This window comes from Branchiostoma lanceolatum, chromosome 6 (genome assembly GCF_035083965.1).
Source record: "Branchiostoma lanceolatum isolate klBraLanc5 chromosome 6, klBraLanc5.hap2, whole genome shotgun sequence".
NCBI classification, from domain to species: domain Eukaryota; kingdom Metazoa; phylum Chordata; class Leptocardii; order Amphioxiformes; family Branchiostomatidae; genus Branchiostoma; species Branchiostoma lanceolatum.
Genome location: NC_089727.1, coordinates 16,364,277 through 16,381,165, shown reverse-complemented (window position 1 = coordinate 16,381,165; position 16,889 = coordinate 16,364,277). Strand labels below are relative to the sequence as shown.

The following is a 16,889-nucleotide window of genomic DNA, read 5'->3' as shown; positions in this document are numbered from 1 at the left end:
AACTACACTTTTATCATACCAAGGACATTGTATATTGATCATACTACTTGAGTGCCAAATGTATGAAATTTGGCCCGACGTATGAAATTTGGTACGCGTCGCATCTCTTATTAAACCAGTGATCTCCGGAGCTCCAGCTAACGTTATATGGTTGACAGCGAACTACACTTTTGTCATACTATCGAATGCGAAACATATGAAATTTAGCCCGACGTATGAAATTTGGTACGTCGCATCTCTTAACCTGTGATCTCCAGCTATATGGTTGACAGCGAACTACACTTCTGTCATACTATTTGAATGCCAAACGTATGAAATTTGGCCCGACGTATGTTGGTACGTCGCATCTCTTAACGTATGAAAGTGTGCAAGCCATACAAATGCAACGTGATTTTCAAGCCGATTAACACCTTGACACCTTTTCATAGCGCGTCAGCAATCAAGGTGATTTTCTGTACTTTAGAAGGAAATCAATTTATCACTTTGCCTTTTATTGCATGGTGTCACCTTTTTTGCCATGCAAAGACCGATTTGTAAATAATTGTTGCCATTTTTCGTGATATAATTTTTTAATGAATTGTGCCATTTCTGAAATAACTTTGTGACTAGGTTTCTTTACCTTTAACAAGAAATGTAAAGACCCGATTTGTAAATAGTTGCTGCCATTTTTCGTAATATAATTTTTTCATGGATTGTGCCATTTCTGAAATAACTTTGTGACTAGGTTTCTTTACCTTCAACAAGAAATGTAAAGACCCGATTTGTAAGTAACTTGCGTACTTTCCATGAATGTTGCCATTTTACGTAATATAGATTTGTGACTTATTTTGCTTTTGCTCTTGGTGTAAATGTCTTAACATTTTGCATTGTAAATACATTTGTTGATGTTTGCTAATGTACGTTTGCTGTGACTGGATTTCTGTTAGTAACGGTGAGTACGGTATTAACTTAAGTAGGCGAAACAAATGTCTTCGTTCAAAACTTAAAACAAAACAAAACGCGTCAGAACCTGAGGTGTTAGAAAAGAACGAAAGTTGACAATAAGTTTAATAACCAAAAAAACAGAAACCCTGGGTAACCCAACAACGCATATTTCAACGTCAACGCATCTGGAACAAAGATTATATCAAGTAGGCGAAACAAAAGTCTTCGTTCAAAACTTGAAACAAAACAAAACGCGTCAGAACCTGAGGTCGGTTAGAAAAGAACGAAAGTTGACAATAAGTTTAATAACGAATACATAAAGTTGACAATAAGTTTGATAACAAAAAAAACAGAAACCCTTGATAACCCGACAACGCATATTTCAACGTGAACGCATTTGGAACAAAGATTATGTTAAGTAGGCCTAATGGTCCTTTCTTCCAGTCTCACGGTAAATTTACCTGAAAAAAAAAAAAAACGTGTAGAAATGTAAGAAAGTGGCAAAGCTAGGAAGTGGCGAAATTGATGATAACAAGGGAGATTATAAAGAGATAACAGCCTATGATTTATTCAGACGAAAGGAAAACATAACAACCCCACACATTACAGAACAAGTGGGCAGGAACTTCTCAAACCTTTACCATCCCTTCCTACGAGCGTATGGGTCGTAGAATTCGGCAAAAAAAAGTAAAATTGTCCAGTAGAGTCAGTCCACGGTAAAGTTGATAATTTGCCAGCAAATGAAACCCCCTGGCGACCAAACTTCCTTGGCAAATATCATCCCTTTGACAATATCATCCCTTATAATATTTATTTTGCCGCCGTGTGATCTGCTTGGAGATTATATATATATTATATATATTAGCTTTAGGTATTACCAAGGAGGTTATATAACCTTGGTATCATGTATTTCCTGACTTGTGGTGCATTATGGTATGTTTGTTGTTAATGGTATCCGAACATGGTTGTAAAATGTACCGACATACAGTATGATTTGATGAGCAAACATCATTTCGGCATCGAATAATTCATTTATGGCCCCGGCGAAAACAAATCCGCAGAAAATACTTCGCGATCCCGGCCGGCCGCCGCGTCCTCTTTCTTACCAATTGACGTGTTGGGACGTTATAGCCTCGTTGGAATGACCGAGCCGAACGAGTTAATCATGTCAGCTCAACTGGTAGGCCGCAGATCGCGAGTTCATAGATCGTGAGTTCAAATCCATCAATATCCAATTTCTTTTGGCTATCTTTTTGACATCCGTTTTTCTGTTCTTAACATTCAAAAAATGAATTATTTATTTAAAGGAATGTCAGTATTTTTTTTCTCCATTTTACAGGATCATCTTCAGGGTTTGGTAGGGATGCGGGTTTTGTGTGATTCACAGGAACATCCCGTGTGAACACAGGGGAAATGTTATCTTGTATATTTAACCTCCTTGGTTATTTATGAACCATGTTTATGGTTATATAAGGGCAAGGGTTAAGGTTCTTATTGACAGGCTTTAACTAGTATATGTCAAGAGCGGGGAAAATCTTACTGACACTGTGACAGGTTAGCTTAGCCTGTCAATAAGAATTTTGCGGGGGAAATCTTATTCACTGGCCTCTGTCTTGCGGTATTGTCGCAACGTTAACGTTATATAAAGTGCAAAAAAAGTCTTATTATCCGACGGGCCGCATAGGTTTTAATTAAAATTCCTACAACATATAATAAACAAGGACCTTGAAAATCCCTTAGACTTAGGGCTATCCCGCCGCCGGATCGCATACTAGTGAGTGATCGCATATTCGCCATTTTCTTATTTCGCCGGGATCTACCCTGGGTTCCAGTAGAGTAGAGTAGACTGTTTATCGGGCCTTTTAGCCGGTTCCCTTTAGCCGGTACCTTGTAGTCAGTTCCTTCGGCGGCACAGAGCCTCCAGCCCGCAGAACCCTAATTATGCTAACCGGGGCCCGGCCGGGCTGTTTGCGGAAACGAAAAATCCAAGTGTGTGTCAATACTTTTGCACAAGCTATGCTCTTAAATAATTTTGGGTACGTTTTGTGTTTTTGTTCTCTTGAATATCATACTTTCCGGATTGGAAATGTGACCCTAGCATTGGCGCACCGGGTGATTTCTAAGACCTGGCGGGCTGACTGTCCTTGGGCCGCCGAAGAAAATCGCTAGCGACCCGGTACTAGTCTGGAGCCCAGGGTAGCCTTCTTCTTGTCGCCAGGACCAAAAATAGATTATTTCATGCCGAAATACAGCAACCTGTGATGTTTGCTCATCAAATCATACTGTATGTCGGTACATTTTACTACCATGTTCGTGTAAATGCCTCGGATACCACTAACAACAAACATCATGGTGTATGGTAAGAAAGATGACGCGGCGGCCGGCCGGGGTCGCGAAGTATTTTCTGTCCTTTTCTTGTCACCAGGACCATAAATATATTATTTTATGCCGAAATATAGCAACCTATGATGTTTGCTCATCAAATCATACTGTATTTCGGTACATTTCACCACCCTTTTTGTGTAAATGACACAGAAGAAGACACCACTGAAAAACAAACATCATGGTGTATGGTAAGAAAGATGGCGGCGACCGGACGTGGCCGGGATCGCGAAGTATTTTCTGTCTTTTTCTTGTCGCCAGGGCTATAAATATATTATTTCAAGACGGCATATGGCAACCTGTGATGTTAATTCATCAAATCATACTGTATTTCGGTAGATTTCAGCCATCTTCAAGTGTATTTCGTGTATTTCGGACGTGTATTTCGTGTATTTCGCGTATTTCCCGTATTTCGGTGAATACACGATCCCAAGTTCAAGTCTGCAAGTTGGAAGGTCCCATCCGCGTCGGTATACGTGAGTCGTGTTCTAGGATTAAACAAACTCTATATTGCATCACGATCCCTATATGTCACATGTGCTTCTTGAAGAATATTTCTACCACTCAATGGGAGCAAATTTGCCGAACTATCCTGTGAAAAACGACGTTTCACGACCAAAATTTGTGTTAGTACTCTACTCTAAAACCACGATCGCCATCTTGATTTTTTCTATCCTCCCATGACGTCAGTTGCGCAGGACCCCTGAGGCTGGGATAATCCATTCCGTATGGTGGAGGGAGTATTTGTAGAAACGCTATCAGTCGAAAGATAAAATACTAATTTGAAATCCACATGTCAAAATTCATGTAAACTTAGTTTATACAAGTTAATTACCTTAATAAATTTAAAGTTATGCTAATTTGTGTACAAAATTATAGCAGTTAATTACTAAGAGCCCCTGAATATGAAAATGCCAACGTCTGAGGAGCACGGGGAATCCCCTGACGTCACTACCCACAATCCTTTGTTAGTCGCGCGCGCTGACCACTAATTTTGATTTTCCAGCCAAAGTCAGGAGGAAGGTAAAATGATTTTTCTCAAGTTACAATTCAAATGCCATTATGACAGTGCTCTATATACTGGGGTACTAATGCCAACAATATACACATGTAGGCGTTAGTGTACCAGTTTGCCAGAACTTGTTTTGATATCATAGATAAGGGGGAGGGGGTTAACTGTGTTATGGCGGGAAAATAATTTTGAGCTCTATCATTTCAATAGTATGAATCTATCAGATCCAAATTTTGTTCGTAGTCCATATGACCCTCATCATGTCGATTGGAATCACCAGCTTCATTGATCTCATTCATGAGGGGAGGGGAGTCCCATTGAAACATTTTTTGGTCTGGGGAGGGCCATTGAAATTTTTTTTGAGCCGGGGTCTTCTTTGGTGTCTTCTTTGCACCAGCCCTGCCCCAAGTAAATAATGTACAGTCCCTTAAGATTTTATGATAAGAATCTGTTAAACTTTGCACACAGAAATGAAGCACCTCCTTATTGAATGATTTGTTTTTGCAGGATGGGAGGCAATGATCGCTGTTGTGTGTGCAATTCATCAAGACAGAAGGACCGAGACCTCAGTTTCTACACTCTGCCTCAGATTCCATATAGACGGATACTATGGGTAAGAGCCATAACACAAGTAAACTCCATGAATCCCTCACAACCATGGACACCCAATACCACAACAAAACTGTGCTCCCGACACTTTGTGTACGGTAGAAAGTCTGACATCCCCGGGAGTGCTGGCTACATTCCAACTATCTTTGAGTCAAAAGAAGCGGAAAAAACTCAAACACACGTTGTGTCAGTAGGTATCAGCAGGAACAGACAGTCAGGCCCAAAAGAGTCTACACCAGCCAAGGCCGCCACTCCAAAATCAGCTACAACTGCCAACAAAGATATTCTAAAGTCAGCTAATGCAGCCAAAGTGGTCACTCCAGCCAAGGTTGTCACTGTTAAGTCAGGTACTTCACTGAAGCGCAGAATGGAGTATGAAACATCAAGTCACCCATCATCATCATCATCATCACAAGTAGGAAGACACCCTCCCCCTGATGACCAGATCAGAAGACAAATGTTTATGGGTGACGAGAAGGCCGTATGGTCCACGACTGACCACGACTACATTAAAACACAAGAGGAGAAGACTGTAAACATGGAGGAGGTGAGAAGGGTACAGATGAAGCTGGAGGAACTGAAGGCGGAACACATGAGGCTGAAGAAGGCTGCTCTGTGCCTTGAAAATATAAAGGACCATCCTGGGATATTAAGATTCTGGACAGGCTTTCCCAACTACAGAACCTTTATGGCAGTTTTCAACTACCTGAAACCTAAGGCGGCAGACCTACATGTAGAGAGGGGGGAGGCCACACTTGACAATGAACTTGGAGATGAAGGAACAGTATCATTAGAAGAGGAGTTCTTTGTTGTCATGACGAGGTTGAGGATTGGCGTGCCAGTGTCGGATGCCTCAGCCAGACTCCTTATCAGTGAGGATAAGTTTTCCCAACTATTTTCCTCTTGGGTTGATTTGATGTATACAGAATTCAAAGCAATGTTTGAACTTCCATGTAAGAAAGTCGTAGAAGAAGGTAAGGCTGAGCATTGTCTCTGTGAGTTTCCAGATGTTGTAGTTACTCTAGATTGCACAAAGTTGTTCACAGAGCCTGATCACCTGACTGTAAGAGAGCAGCAGCTGTATTCTAACTACAAACATGAAACCATCAAGTTCTTGATTGGTGTCAGTAGCCACTCCCTTGCAGTGACATATTACTCAGCATGCTTTGGTGACAGAGCTAGTGAGGTCTTACTGGAGTCTTTAAAAGCAGTCGACAGTGTTTCGGCAGACAAGGGGTCCACCATGCACATGGAGCTTAAGCTGAGTGCATTGGGTATCATGTCAGGAAACCCAGACTCCAAAGGAGTGGGTCGCTCTCAGCTAGCGCTGACAAGTCCTGGGATTTTAAGATCAAACAAAATCGCTAAGGCCCAAGCACATGTTAAAAGAATGATCGGTCAGATAAAGAGGTTCCGCCTATTGGACAGAAGGTTGAAGCTCTATGTTACGAAAACTTTATTAGAGAAGATTTTTGTTGTGTGCGCTTATCTTGTGAACTTTCAAACACCTGAACGCTGATGTATCATTAAGAAAGGAGAAACGGAAGTGCACACCAACGTCCCACAAATGGAACTTTCCCGTCAGTAGTGCGACCATGCATGTACAGCAACACATGATTGAATGTCACGTGATGGTCCCATCGCAGAAAAAAGGACTCGGTAAAGACGATCTTGATACGTCAATTTTTTTTGTTACAGGCATGACCCAATGTGATTTTCCTTTATGCCTACTGTACACAGGTACTAGTTAGGAGTACTAGTAATGTTTGTACTTATGTGCATGTATGCGACTCACCTTTTGGTAGTATGTTATCTACTGTGCATTGCAGCATATATCTGTGAGGCATTTTGAGACTTGATGCAGTTTTGTTTTTATTCCATAACTTGATATATAACTTGACTTTTCTTTTACTACTGGACCTTGGTCAAGATTCCAACATTCTACATAAGACCCATGAGAACATGTTTGCAACCTACAATGTTGTCAATCCAAAAATGGCAATATCAAAGTGCTGGCAATGGAGGCTAACTAGAAACAAGGAAAACATTGTCAGGAATTTTAACATCCTGAGCTTTGCTCCCTGCCCTATGCTTTTATGATGTCTCCTGGCTAAAGTCACTTTCTCACATTATGCTGTTGAAACACATTATGCTGTTGAAACACATTATGCTGTTGAAACACATTATGCTGTTGAAACACATTATGCTGTTGAAACACATTATGCTGTTGAAACACATTATGCTGTTGAAACACATTATGCTGTTGAAACACATTATGCTGTTGTTAAATTTCATTGTAACATTATACATACTGTAGCTATGTACATGTAGGACTGGTGTAACATAATCATCAATCTTCCTCTCGGGATCTAACCAAGTGAAGCATTAATAAAGTTCCCATTCAGTTTCCATTCATTCTGTCTTTTACGTCCTCTTCAACCAAGTTTGTCCCACATTCAATAAGTAAGTAACAACATACTTACGTAACCATATAAACACAAAACATTGATATTCCGTGTACAAATTGTTTGTTTCACCATGATCCTTTCATACATGTACACATGATTGACAATTTTCCAGTCTTCCTTTCTACTCCATATCTTTCAATTCTACAAGCATATAAAAAGAAAACAGTTTATCCCATATCTACACACTTGTACCTGATTAAGTCCACACTGACAGGCTAGGAGTTTCACAATATCTTGAGTATCGTCAGTCTAGATCTTTAGAATGGACTGACTGAATATACATGACCACGTTAACTTTGCAACACTTAGAAAAAGATTCATCCCATAAAAACAACTTGTTAAAAAGCACACTTTGTGGCTTCGGATCATTTTTAAAGTGGAGTCCCCACCATTAAAATCAAGCACTGCTTGCTCAAATTTCATACAAATACATCTTCATAAAAATGTTCAATATCTATAAAGGCCTCATATCCCGGCTTTGGGGATACAAAGTGGTCATTATATTAATATTTTCCTCACAAGGCCTCTCACGTAAAAATATGTAAGACACTATGATGTATATCACATCATCAGCGGATTCTAATCGAGATGACGACTAGCGTCTTCCATAGCCAGAAACAACTACATACACATGTTGTGTATCAGGTTTGGAGATATCACACATTACTGTGGTAAAATACTACTAAGTTACCTGGCCTATTTTCCAACACAATGTTTAAAACTTTGTCCTTTCACATGTCCAAGTTCTGTCTGATCATGTCAACCACATCCCCCCTCTTTATTTGGTACAAAATATTCATAAGGTCTCCCACAGAGGTTTCAGGACTCTCTGAGGAGACCCTCTCCAGCACTGCCTCGGTGCACCTCCGGTGGAAAGCAAAGTTCTCCAGCTGATCGCGTGGGATTCCAAACTTCGACCCCAGATTCTTCCAGTTCTTGCGGCCGCAGCAGTCCTGGTCGAGCTTGACCTTGACCTCGTCCAGAAGGTCAGCATCATCCATGAGCTCCGACAGTGGGATCTTATAATAGGTAGCTATGGAGAGAGATGTGCATGTATCGTATTTGATTAATGATGACATGAACAAAATATAATATAAGGAAGGACTTATGTAGCCAATAATAGCGGCATAGCCTGCATTGTGTTACAGCTTTGAATGGGTGCATATATATATAACATAACAAAATATTTCCAGTCTGTATACAATGTCTCTAGTATTTTGTACTAGATAGCTATGATACTAAATATGATCATTCATGTTCCTTTTTATGCACATGAAGTTGTTTTGGTTTGTGATGGTACATTTGTACATGAATGTGGAGATCAACAATTTTTTTTATAATATATTATCATTTACACAAACCTACACCTACAAGTTACACTACACGTAGACCTGAAAAGATAAATAGCATGTGACTGAAGTTCATGATCAAGAAAAGCACTCAAGCAAAACTTGTGAACACTCACGATTTATGTCAGGTTGGGCAGGGACGGACAACTTTTTGGTTTGGACTGGTGACCTGTCGGGACACCTTGTATCTTTCTGTCCTGATGAGCTACTGTAATACAAGAGGGATTAAGTCAACATTGAATTAAAAGTGTATTCCTGGACCAGCACTTTTCCTTGTAGAATTTTGTTGATAATGTTATCATTGGCTTTAAAAGCAGACAAAGGTCAGACTTTATAGAGTCATCTCAACATTATACAGTATTATTAAGTGTCAAAGTGTTTTAATCAGTGTGGGGGTAGAACTATGTACTATATGTTGGTCTTGATCTAACTGAAATAGAATGTAGGGTTTGATGGCAATAACATAAAAAATTTTAAACAAACGGTAGTAAAGTACTGTAAATGCAGAAATGTTTGCGGTGGTTTTATGTTCGCAACCGTTTCACAGCAAACTTAAAGCCACCGCAAACATTTTTGTCCAATACTGTAGCAGTATGTAATTATAGCGCTGCTGCAAACTTAAAACCACCGCAAACACTCAATTTTCGCCTTAGCGTGAAATAAAAACCATGCAAACTTACATGCATTTACAGTAATCAAATTTTGCGATGACCTAAAAACAAACACACCTCGAACCCCTGCGACAGGGCTGTTCCCTGGCACTCCTATCAGAGCTGCCACTTGCCCCGGATCTGTCCGTCTTGGTCTCTCCAGATCCTATTCCTCCACCCTAAAATGGAAGACAACAAATACATTACAGGCCAGGTTTTTTAGCCATGACTCCACAACTAATGTATATTTTTACCTACATGTTAATCACTTGACAATGCACCAGAATTGATGTGAAAAGAGGACACAAGTCAATAGTTACATTTAGTTTTGGTGACTGATGTTAATATGTGCTGATACAAAAGATTCGTCACAGGTAAGATTTAAAAATTGTCAAAGTCAGCATTGATGAACAACATGTTATGTGTAACACTACATGCATTCATGCACTAATTGAAAGTAAGAGAAAGTGGACAATAACTTTTGCTTTGTTATTAATATCTTCAAGCTCACTTTGCTATTAAAAATATAAATACTCCCCCTCAACATGAAAGCTTACAAGAGTACAATTACACAAGGTATTGGTTACTCAAGCAACTGGATATATTCTAGAAATTGGACACGTATTCAGGTAGCATTCACTTCCTTTTGTGAGAGACTGTTACCTTGCATCCTTATCACCTGGATGTCTAACATTCAACGATGTAAGAATACAATTACATTGTAGTTGACTACTCTCCAAGCAGAGGAGGGGTTTCGGCTGGTTTTTGACGTGTTTCTAAACGCCTTTAAACACGTCAAAAACCAGCCGAAGACCCTCCTCTGCTTGGAGAGTAGTAGTTGACAGTTATTATAAAAGGAGACCTACAGAAACGGACTGTTCATTGGAGCCATCCTTCATAAACTGTGCACTGTCCTTCCTCTCTATACTCAGAGCTAAGGGAGCTGTGCGGTTTGGTGGAGACGTCTTCTTGGCGGTCACTGGTACCTCTGTAGTAGCAGTCAGCTTTTCAAGCATCGGGTCGAACGGTGTCGTGGTTTCACCTGGTCCAGCATTCATGACTACACAGTCACGTTGGTCAGCAGGAAATGGACCGGTCAAGAATGGATAGTCTGTGAAAAGAAAAATGTATGCTTAGGTTTCTTGGTAGCTTGTTTTGTTTTGTTTTACTATTATCTAGTGATTAGTTGCCTTAATGACAAAATCAAGAAATATGTCAGACATCACACTACATGTATGAAAATAGAATTTTGAAAAAAATTATCATCAACTATAAAAATATCATTAATGATCTATAATCTACACCTATAGAACATTTCTATATGGCAAGTTCATACATGAGAGGTCATTGTGTTCCTTCATCAGCCTCTGTCCCTGCTGATATCTCTGTTGAAGGGACTCGTAATCTGGATTTCCTGCAGTTGCTGAAATGTAGAACATATCAGGGTCAAAACCCAATATTTTAGCGGGTCCCCAGAAAGTGCGAAATGGAACGAAATGGATCAAACTAAAACATATGTAACATTATGAAATGAAATACCAGTAGATAGTGAAATATAAGGAACGTTCCATTTTGTCCATTTCGCACTTTCTGGGGACCGCTTTTAGCTTTACACTAGATATGCCTTTATATCATTCTGTAACAGATCTAGACCTTGTGTCATATAGAAAAATTGTAGGTTGATCATATTCAGTGAAGTTCATACATTTGAGTTAGCTTGTTTAATCTTATTCTGTCTGGTGCAATAACGTTGAACATACCTCCAAGGACAGGTGCATCAGCAGCACTGTCCCTGCCGCCCGGTGCAGACTGATCAGACAGCCCATTACGTCCACTGCCTGGAAGGGAAGCATTGGTTTGCATGCTTGAATCTCCACTTCTGTCTGCTGCTGTTGGGATTACAAATGGAAGGTAAGGTGATACCAATTCATATTTTTGGTTCTCTGATTCTAAAAGATGTCAATATTGGAATATGAACATGAAAAGAGAGTCAGAAGGAAAAGTATGTACAAGTTGGTACATACAGTTTAAGGCAGTGAATGTAGTCAAGTTCATGTTTTCAAAAACCAACGAAAAAAAATGATGAAGCCTGAAGTCTTTTTTCTGACTGATCTATACTGTATGTAAGAATCATACCTTTGAACTATAATTTCATAATTTTAGAATGTACCTGGATGGTGTTCTTCCCTTCCAGGACTTCCATCACTTCCACCTTCCTCCTCTACACATGGCTGTCCTGTTACATCTGTGGACTCTGCAATGAAGAGAAGAGAGGACTCAGTAAGAACCAATGAGGACATCTGATACAGAACATTGATGAACGGGAAGATATGAACCAACCATATTGCCTGGAGCCCAGCCTCCTTAGTTTTGGTCCACTCCCAACAGTCGTGACTCCGCCCCATTCGAAGCAGACTAGAGCTATTAAATCAAACAATGCTGGAATCCAGTCATTCATTCTTTTCAAACTTAACACAGTCATTTATTCTTTTCAACTTACTCTTCACACGCAGCGTCACTTCCACCACAGCAACAACGTTGATCTTTTTCTGTTCTCTGTATACGATGCATTGGTAGACACCAGCATCCGTCTGGCTGACACTGTTGATGGTATGGTGGAGGCCGAAGGCTTGTTGGACAGGTCTGCCGTTGTGTTTCCACTCCACATCGCCGATCCCATGCAAGGGCACATTCAGCAGCTCAAAATCCACTGTGTCACCTGAAATTAACATCTTGCATTACGGTAACCATCACATTTAGAGAATATCTAAATCAATGTTGACAAATATCACTATGAAGGCAAAAGAGCTATAGTTACCATTTACACCTACAGCACTAAAATGCCTAGAGTTTTGTTTTAAGTGATCTATGATTAATCATTGAAGAAACTGACCTTCAATAGGTTCTTCTGGAGAGACTTGCAGCATTATGCGAGGGTGTTGACATGGTTGTGGTGGGCAAGCATCTCCATTGGACGGCCCTGTGGCTTGCTCATTTGGGTCTACTGCTGCCTCTTCTTCAGGCTCACCCATTCCATTACCTGGGATGTCCTCTTCTCTCAGCCTTCCTAGCATTGCCGCCATCTCTGGGTCTATCTCGTCCCGTGCTGCTGTGTCCGGTCGGTCATCTCTAGGCAGGTCACCGAGTAGCCCTGCAGTCAGCCGGGCTTGCGTGTCTTCTTCCTGTACCTGTCCGGCAGGTGATACAGCTGGGCTCAAGCGTGAACTTGCCGAGGATGGGGAAATGTTCTCTGTCTCAGGGCGATGTACTGCAGATGAAGCGCTGTGATTGCGAAGGGACATTGGTTGGTCCCCAGTTTGTTGACCACCGGTCAAACCCAAACCTGTGCTCAACAAAGGTCCAGCTGCAGACATGGAGGCAGAAGACCCACCACTTTCATCTACGCTGAGCTGCACATCCTCAAGCTCCCTGGAACTGCAATCACCCTCCTTTTCCTTGCTCTCCACCTCCCACTTTTCATCTTCAGTAGCAGCAGCATCCTCTACTTCCTCCTCCTCCTCCCCATCACCATTGTCTTCCACTGGTTCCGCCCTATCAGCAACTTGTGCTCTCCCCTCGTCTTCATTTACCCTCTGCTTTGGTGATGTGAAATCTTCCGAGGTTGCTGAGGTTACTTGGCTATTAGAAGATGACAGATCTGTCTCCCAGCCTGCGTCATCACTTGACACCCACGAGGAGCTTGCAGTGACAAGGCTAGGTAGGCTACTAGGTGTGTCAGCCTCATCATGTGGGGGTGGGAAGGACTGTGGGTCTGGAGCAGCATTGGAAGCCTGGTTCCCCTGATGTGCTGAAGGTCCTCTATCGTGTTCCTGTCTCCCTCCCTCTGGTGGTGTGTTAGTAGAAGAGTCTGCCCCTACATTTCAATTGTCAAACAAAAATCAAAGCTAACAATTAAGAATTAAATGGTTTTGAAAGAAACAGATGGTAGGTTTTGGAAAGAAACAAAAGGTATGTATGGTTACAAGCATAATGATGTAACGAAATGGGAAAGAGAGAGAGATACATGTAACAGTAACTGTTAAAAAATCACATCAGTGGTACATTGGCCCAGTGCCATTTCAAAACATTTCACGATAACAAAAGGAATTACAATTGTTTCATCAAGGCAAGTATTTTCATACAAATCAAGTAATGTCTAAATATGCATGTATTCTTAGAATTCAGTCATTACATGGACAAGTGGTCATTATTACAAATTACCTCTTATTCAGTGAATGTTATGTAAAAATTCAAGGTTTATTAATCTAATGAACACCATAGATATCACCTGCATAACATAATGTGTATCTTTATGCTGTATGGGCAAGGGTTATTAAAACAAAGTTTCACAATATTTCAATTGTAATTGCAAAATGACATTATTGATATATACAACTAACCTGGTTGCTGCTGTCCATAGTTATAATTATTAGTTGTGTTGTTGTTGTTGTTACTATTGACCTGCACTTTTATCTCATTGCCCTCAAAGGTGCAGTCTTTGAACACGACACTTGGGAACATCTTTGACAGGTGTCAGGAATGCTGATTCTTCACAAACTGAGAAGCTGCAATGGATGCTTAGTTCAGTCTCTTTTACTAATGTTTTAATTGGTAACAGATAATCACTCATAGAAAAAAAACTAATTAACACAACAACAAAAGTGACAGTTACGATTAGGCACAATTCTACTGCCAGGTGTGATTGTTAGTGACATATTTTTCTGCCAATATTTTCCTAACCTTTTCCAACTAACGTCAACAATTAGATTTCACAAAATCAGCCAGGGAACATCATGTCTTAAACAGCACAGCTACAAGTCGAAGTCCTACAAAGCTGAGGCTGCCCCATACAATAAAACGTTTTTGCCCCCCCCCCCCTAAAGAAAATTTGTGTTCATGAACTTTCTCAGCTGTTTTTCAAAAGGTGATTGAAGCACAAAAAGCAAGCGACGCTGCCAGTGCCAGTTAAAACAATCATTGCAGTCTTGGCAATATAATTACCGGAAAATTGACACATTTTTGCTCACGATCACGATCTTACGTCATCAAAATTAAGACTGTAAGTTAACTTACTTCGCTGGCTCAAGCCTGGAAGACGATCGATGTGGACCGAAGTTCATACAATATTGCCCAGGCACTTAACCGACTATGATGTCTCTGGGCTCCCCGGGGGACTGCCAAGACAGGGGCAAGGTGTTGACACACTACACGCCCACAGAAAAGGGCTAAAAATGAAAATTGTTCACGCAGGTAAAAAATTAAAAGTGCACTACTGCAGACGTAAAACTGGCCGCCGAGTTCAAGTCGCCGATTCGTATCTAGGATGGCATTGGCAGTGACTGAGCGCCATCTAGTGATAACTAGATGGAGTACAACTGTAACCGTTCAATTACTTCTCAATATACAGTACAAACGTTATCATTTCGCTCTAACCGACAAACTGAATCCGTATCATCTGCAAACTAGAGTTCCACAAACACATTATCTTCGCCAAATAATCAAGGCTTATTATGGAAAGTGATTTATATTTACGTGCCTATCACCCCCTGCAAATTTGATCATGCACCATACCATTTGGACGTTATGATTGGGCGATTGAGGCCAGTTAAGATAGGGTTAAAAATCATTTGGTGGTACAGGACTAGTATATGTGTAGAGTGTGCTGATATATGTTATAACTGGTCATGAAAAAATATGAGTATGTTGATATTATATGGGCCACAAAGGTTCGATATGGCAGTGTTGAAAGTTGAAAGTGATGATGAAATAGTACAGTCAATACATATGAATAGAATAAATCTGGCACGTTTTTAGGTGTTTCTAGTCAGGCTTTCTATTTTGTCCCTATTTCGTTATGTCGCCAACCGTGTTGAACAAAAATGCTTAAACTGAACGCGTCAAAAACCAGCAGGACCCACACCTCTGCTTGGAGAATAGTTTATTTATTTGACCTACATGTATGTTTATGCAAGGCTATCTGTTTACATGACCTGACACTGTCCCATGTCCCATTGAAAGGCAGTGGGTTAACAAACTTTCCTTACTAATTATGCAAATTAGCTCCTTATTTGCATAATTAGTCATTGATTATGTAAAGCACCATCCGAGCTCTCTACATACCAAACATCACGACGATCTGTCGACCCATTCTCAAGTTATTCATGTCCGAATGTCAAAACAAAAACACCCACTGCGGTTCTTAACAAGCCGCTAGGGGGCCAAAATTTACAGAACTTACTTTCTGTGGCATGAACTATCTACCACACAAAAATCATGACCATAGCACTTTCAGAAAATATGCCCCTACATTTTGAAGCTCTGCTGCAGTACCTTTGGTACCCGCTAGAAGGCCCATTATCGAACTTGACCTTCCTTTCGGTAAATCCTACCCATCCACTAAATATCATAAGGATCCATCAACAGCTTCTTGAGTTATGTTGTCCACAAGAAAATTCACATCCACACAAAACCCGCTGCAGTACCGACGGAAAGTGCCAGGAGAACCATTTTTGAACTTGACCTCCGTTTTCACAACATCTACACACCTGCAAAAAAAACATGAAGATCCATCAACGTTTCCGTCACTTTTTTTGCCTACATACAAACACAAAAAAATGCTAAGTCCGCTGCAGTACTATTGAAAAACGCAAGGTAAACCATTTTCGAACTTGACCTTCATTTACACAACCACTACACACCTACCAAAAATCATAAAGATTGATTGAAGTTTTCTTGAGTTATGCTCCTGACATACATTCAGACCCACCCAACAGATTTTTCAACCGAAAACATAATCCTCTCCGAGTACAAGTACTCGGCGAAGATAATAAACTTAAGGTAGCAGAACACAGTCTTCGGCCTATGGGGATTTCTATGATAAGGACCACAGACTGACTGACATCGAAGCCAATAAAATTATAGTAACGTTAGGGTGCATTTCTGAAGCATGACAAACGAATATGTTTAAGTTGAGGGTACAATCTACAAAATAAGTAAAAAAATTGTGTTTTTTTTAACATTCTGCCGACCACTTTCAAATGGGGTCATGTTGGGTCATATGCAACTGCAGGACGTACTTTAAATACTTTTTAGGTCCCGCTCGAACCAAACCTGAAAGCAGATTGACTGAAAAGACCGTTTCCGACTTGCAGAGGAAGTTTTTATTGCAACTTTGTTATTGTCATACCTGGGCCGCGAAAACGTTCGATACGGGTGTTCCGCATCGTGTGATAATTTACCGCATAACGCTAGGACCAATTACTACTACTTTCCCAGCGATCCGCGGAGCCTAGTAGAGGCTAATTCTTTGACGCGATCGGCAAATAAAACAATCCCCCGCCCATTCAAAATTGCCTTGAAAAATAATTTGATTCCTAGGCCGAGATATCGATGTAACGTTACCTAGCAAAAAAATACACACACCCCCCTCCAGTCGAATAGCATAATCCAAGACGCAACATTTGTTCTCTCACTGGCCGTTGCTATGGCACGCGCA

At 40.6% G+C, this 16,889-nt stretch overlaps 2 protein-coding genes across 3 annotated transcripts; one reads left to right on the top strand and one right to left on the bottom strand.

Annotated features, from left to right (window-relative positions):
• The first annotated feature begins 4,958 nt into the window (after window positions 1-4,958).
• Window positions 4,959-6,678, top strand: LOC136437515 (uncharacterized). Its single transcript, XM_066432129.1, has 3 exons — window positions 4,959-5,799; window positions 5,974-6,261; window positions 6,668-6,678. The coding sequence occupies exons 1-3, from the start codon at window positions 4,959-4,961 to the stop codon at window positions 6,676-6,678; spliced, it is 1,140 nt and encodes a 379-aa protein (XP_066288226.1).
• A 95-nt stretch (window positions 6,679-6,773) lies between these two features.
• LOC136436860 (uncharacterized) lies at window positions 6,774-14,625 on the bottom strand. Of its 2 annotated transcripts, none has more exons than XM_066431241.1 (11): window positions 14,468-14,625; window positions 13,795-13,959; window positions 12,288-13,268; window positions 11,895-12,113; window positions 11,565-11,648; window positions 11,155-11,280; window positions 10,731-10,817; window positions 10,261-10,505; window positions 9,473-9,573; window positions 8,861-8,952; window positions 6,774-8,428 (listed from the first exon to the last, which is right to left on the bottom strand). In XM_066431241.1, exons 2-11 carry the CDS (start codon window positions 13,913-13,915, stop codon window positions 8,127-8,129), a joined length of 2,358 nt encoding a protein of 785 aa, XP_066287338.1. In that variant the 5' UTR covers window positions 13,916-13,959; window positions 14,468-14,625; the 3' UTR covers window positions 6,774-8,126. The 2 variants fall into 2 exon arrangements, with proteins under 2 accessions (XP_066287338.1, XP_066287337.1); XM_066431240.1 differs by having other exon boundaries at window positions 11,155-11,283; window positions 14,468-14,624.
• Between the last annotated feature and the right edge of the window lie 2,264 nt (window positions 14,626-16,889).

Bases quoted from the DNA above. Each gene is read 5' to 3' on its own strand.
- LOC136437515 (XM_066432129.1), top strand. From the start codon at position 4,959: ATGAATCCCTCACAACCATGGACACCCAATACCACAACAAAACTGTGC. The intron at 5,800-5,973 runs GTGAGGATAAGT...AGTTGTTCACAG, and splicing joins CTCAGCCAGACTCCTTATCA to AGCCTGATCACCTGACTGTA.
- LOC136436860 (XM_066431240.1), bottom strand. From the start codon at position 13,915: ATGTTCCCAAGTGTCGTGTTCAAAGACTGCACCTTTGAGGGCAATGAG. The intron at 13,269-13,794 runs GTTAGTTGTATA...ATTGAAATGTAG, and splicing joins CTATGGACAGCAGCAACCAG to GGGCAGACTCTTCTACTAAC. The intron at 8,429-8,860 runs GTGAGTGTTCAC...CTCTCTCCATAG, and splicing joins TGCCCAACCTGACATAAATC to CTACCTATTATAAGATCCCA.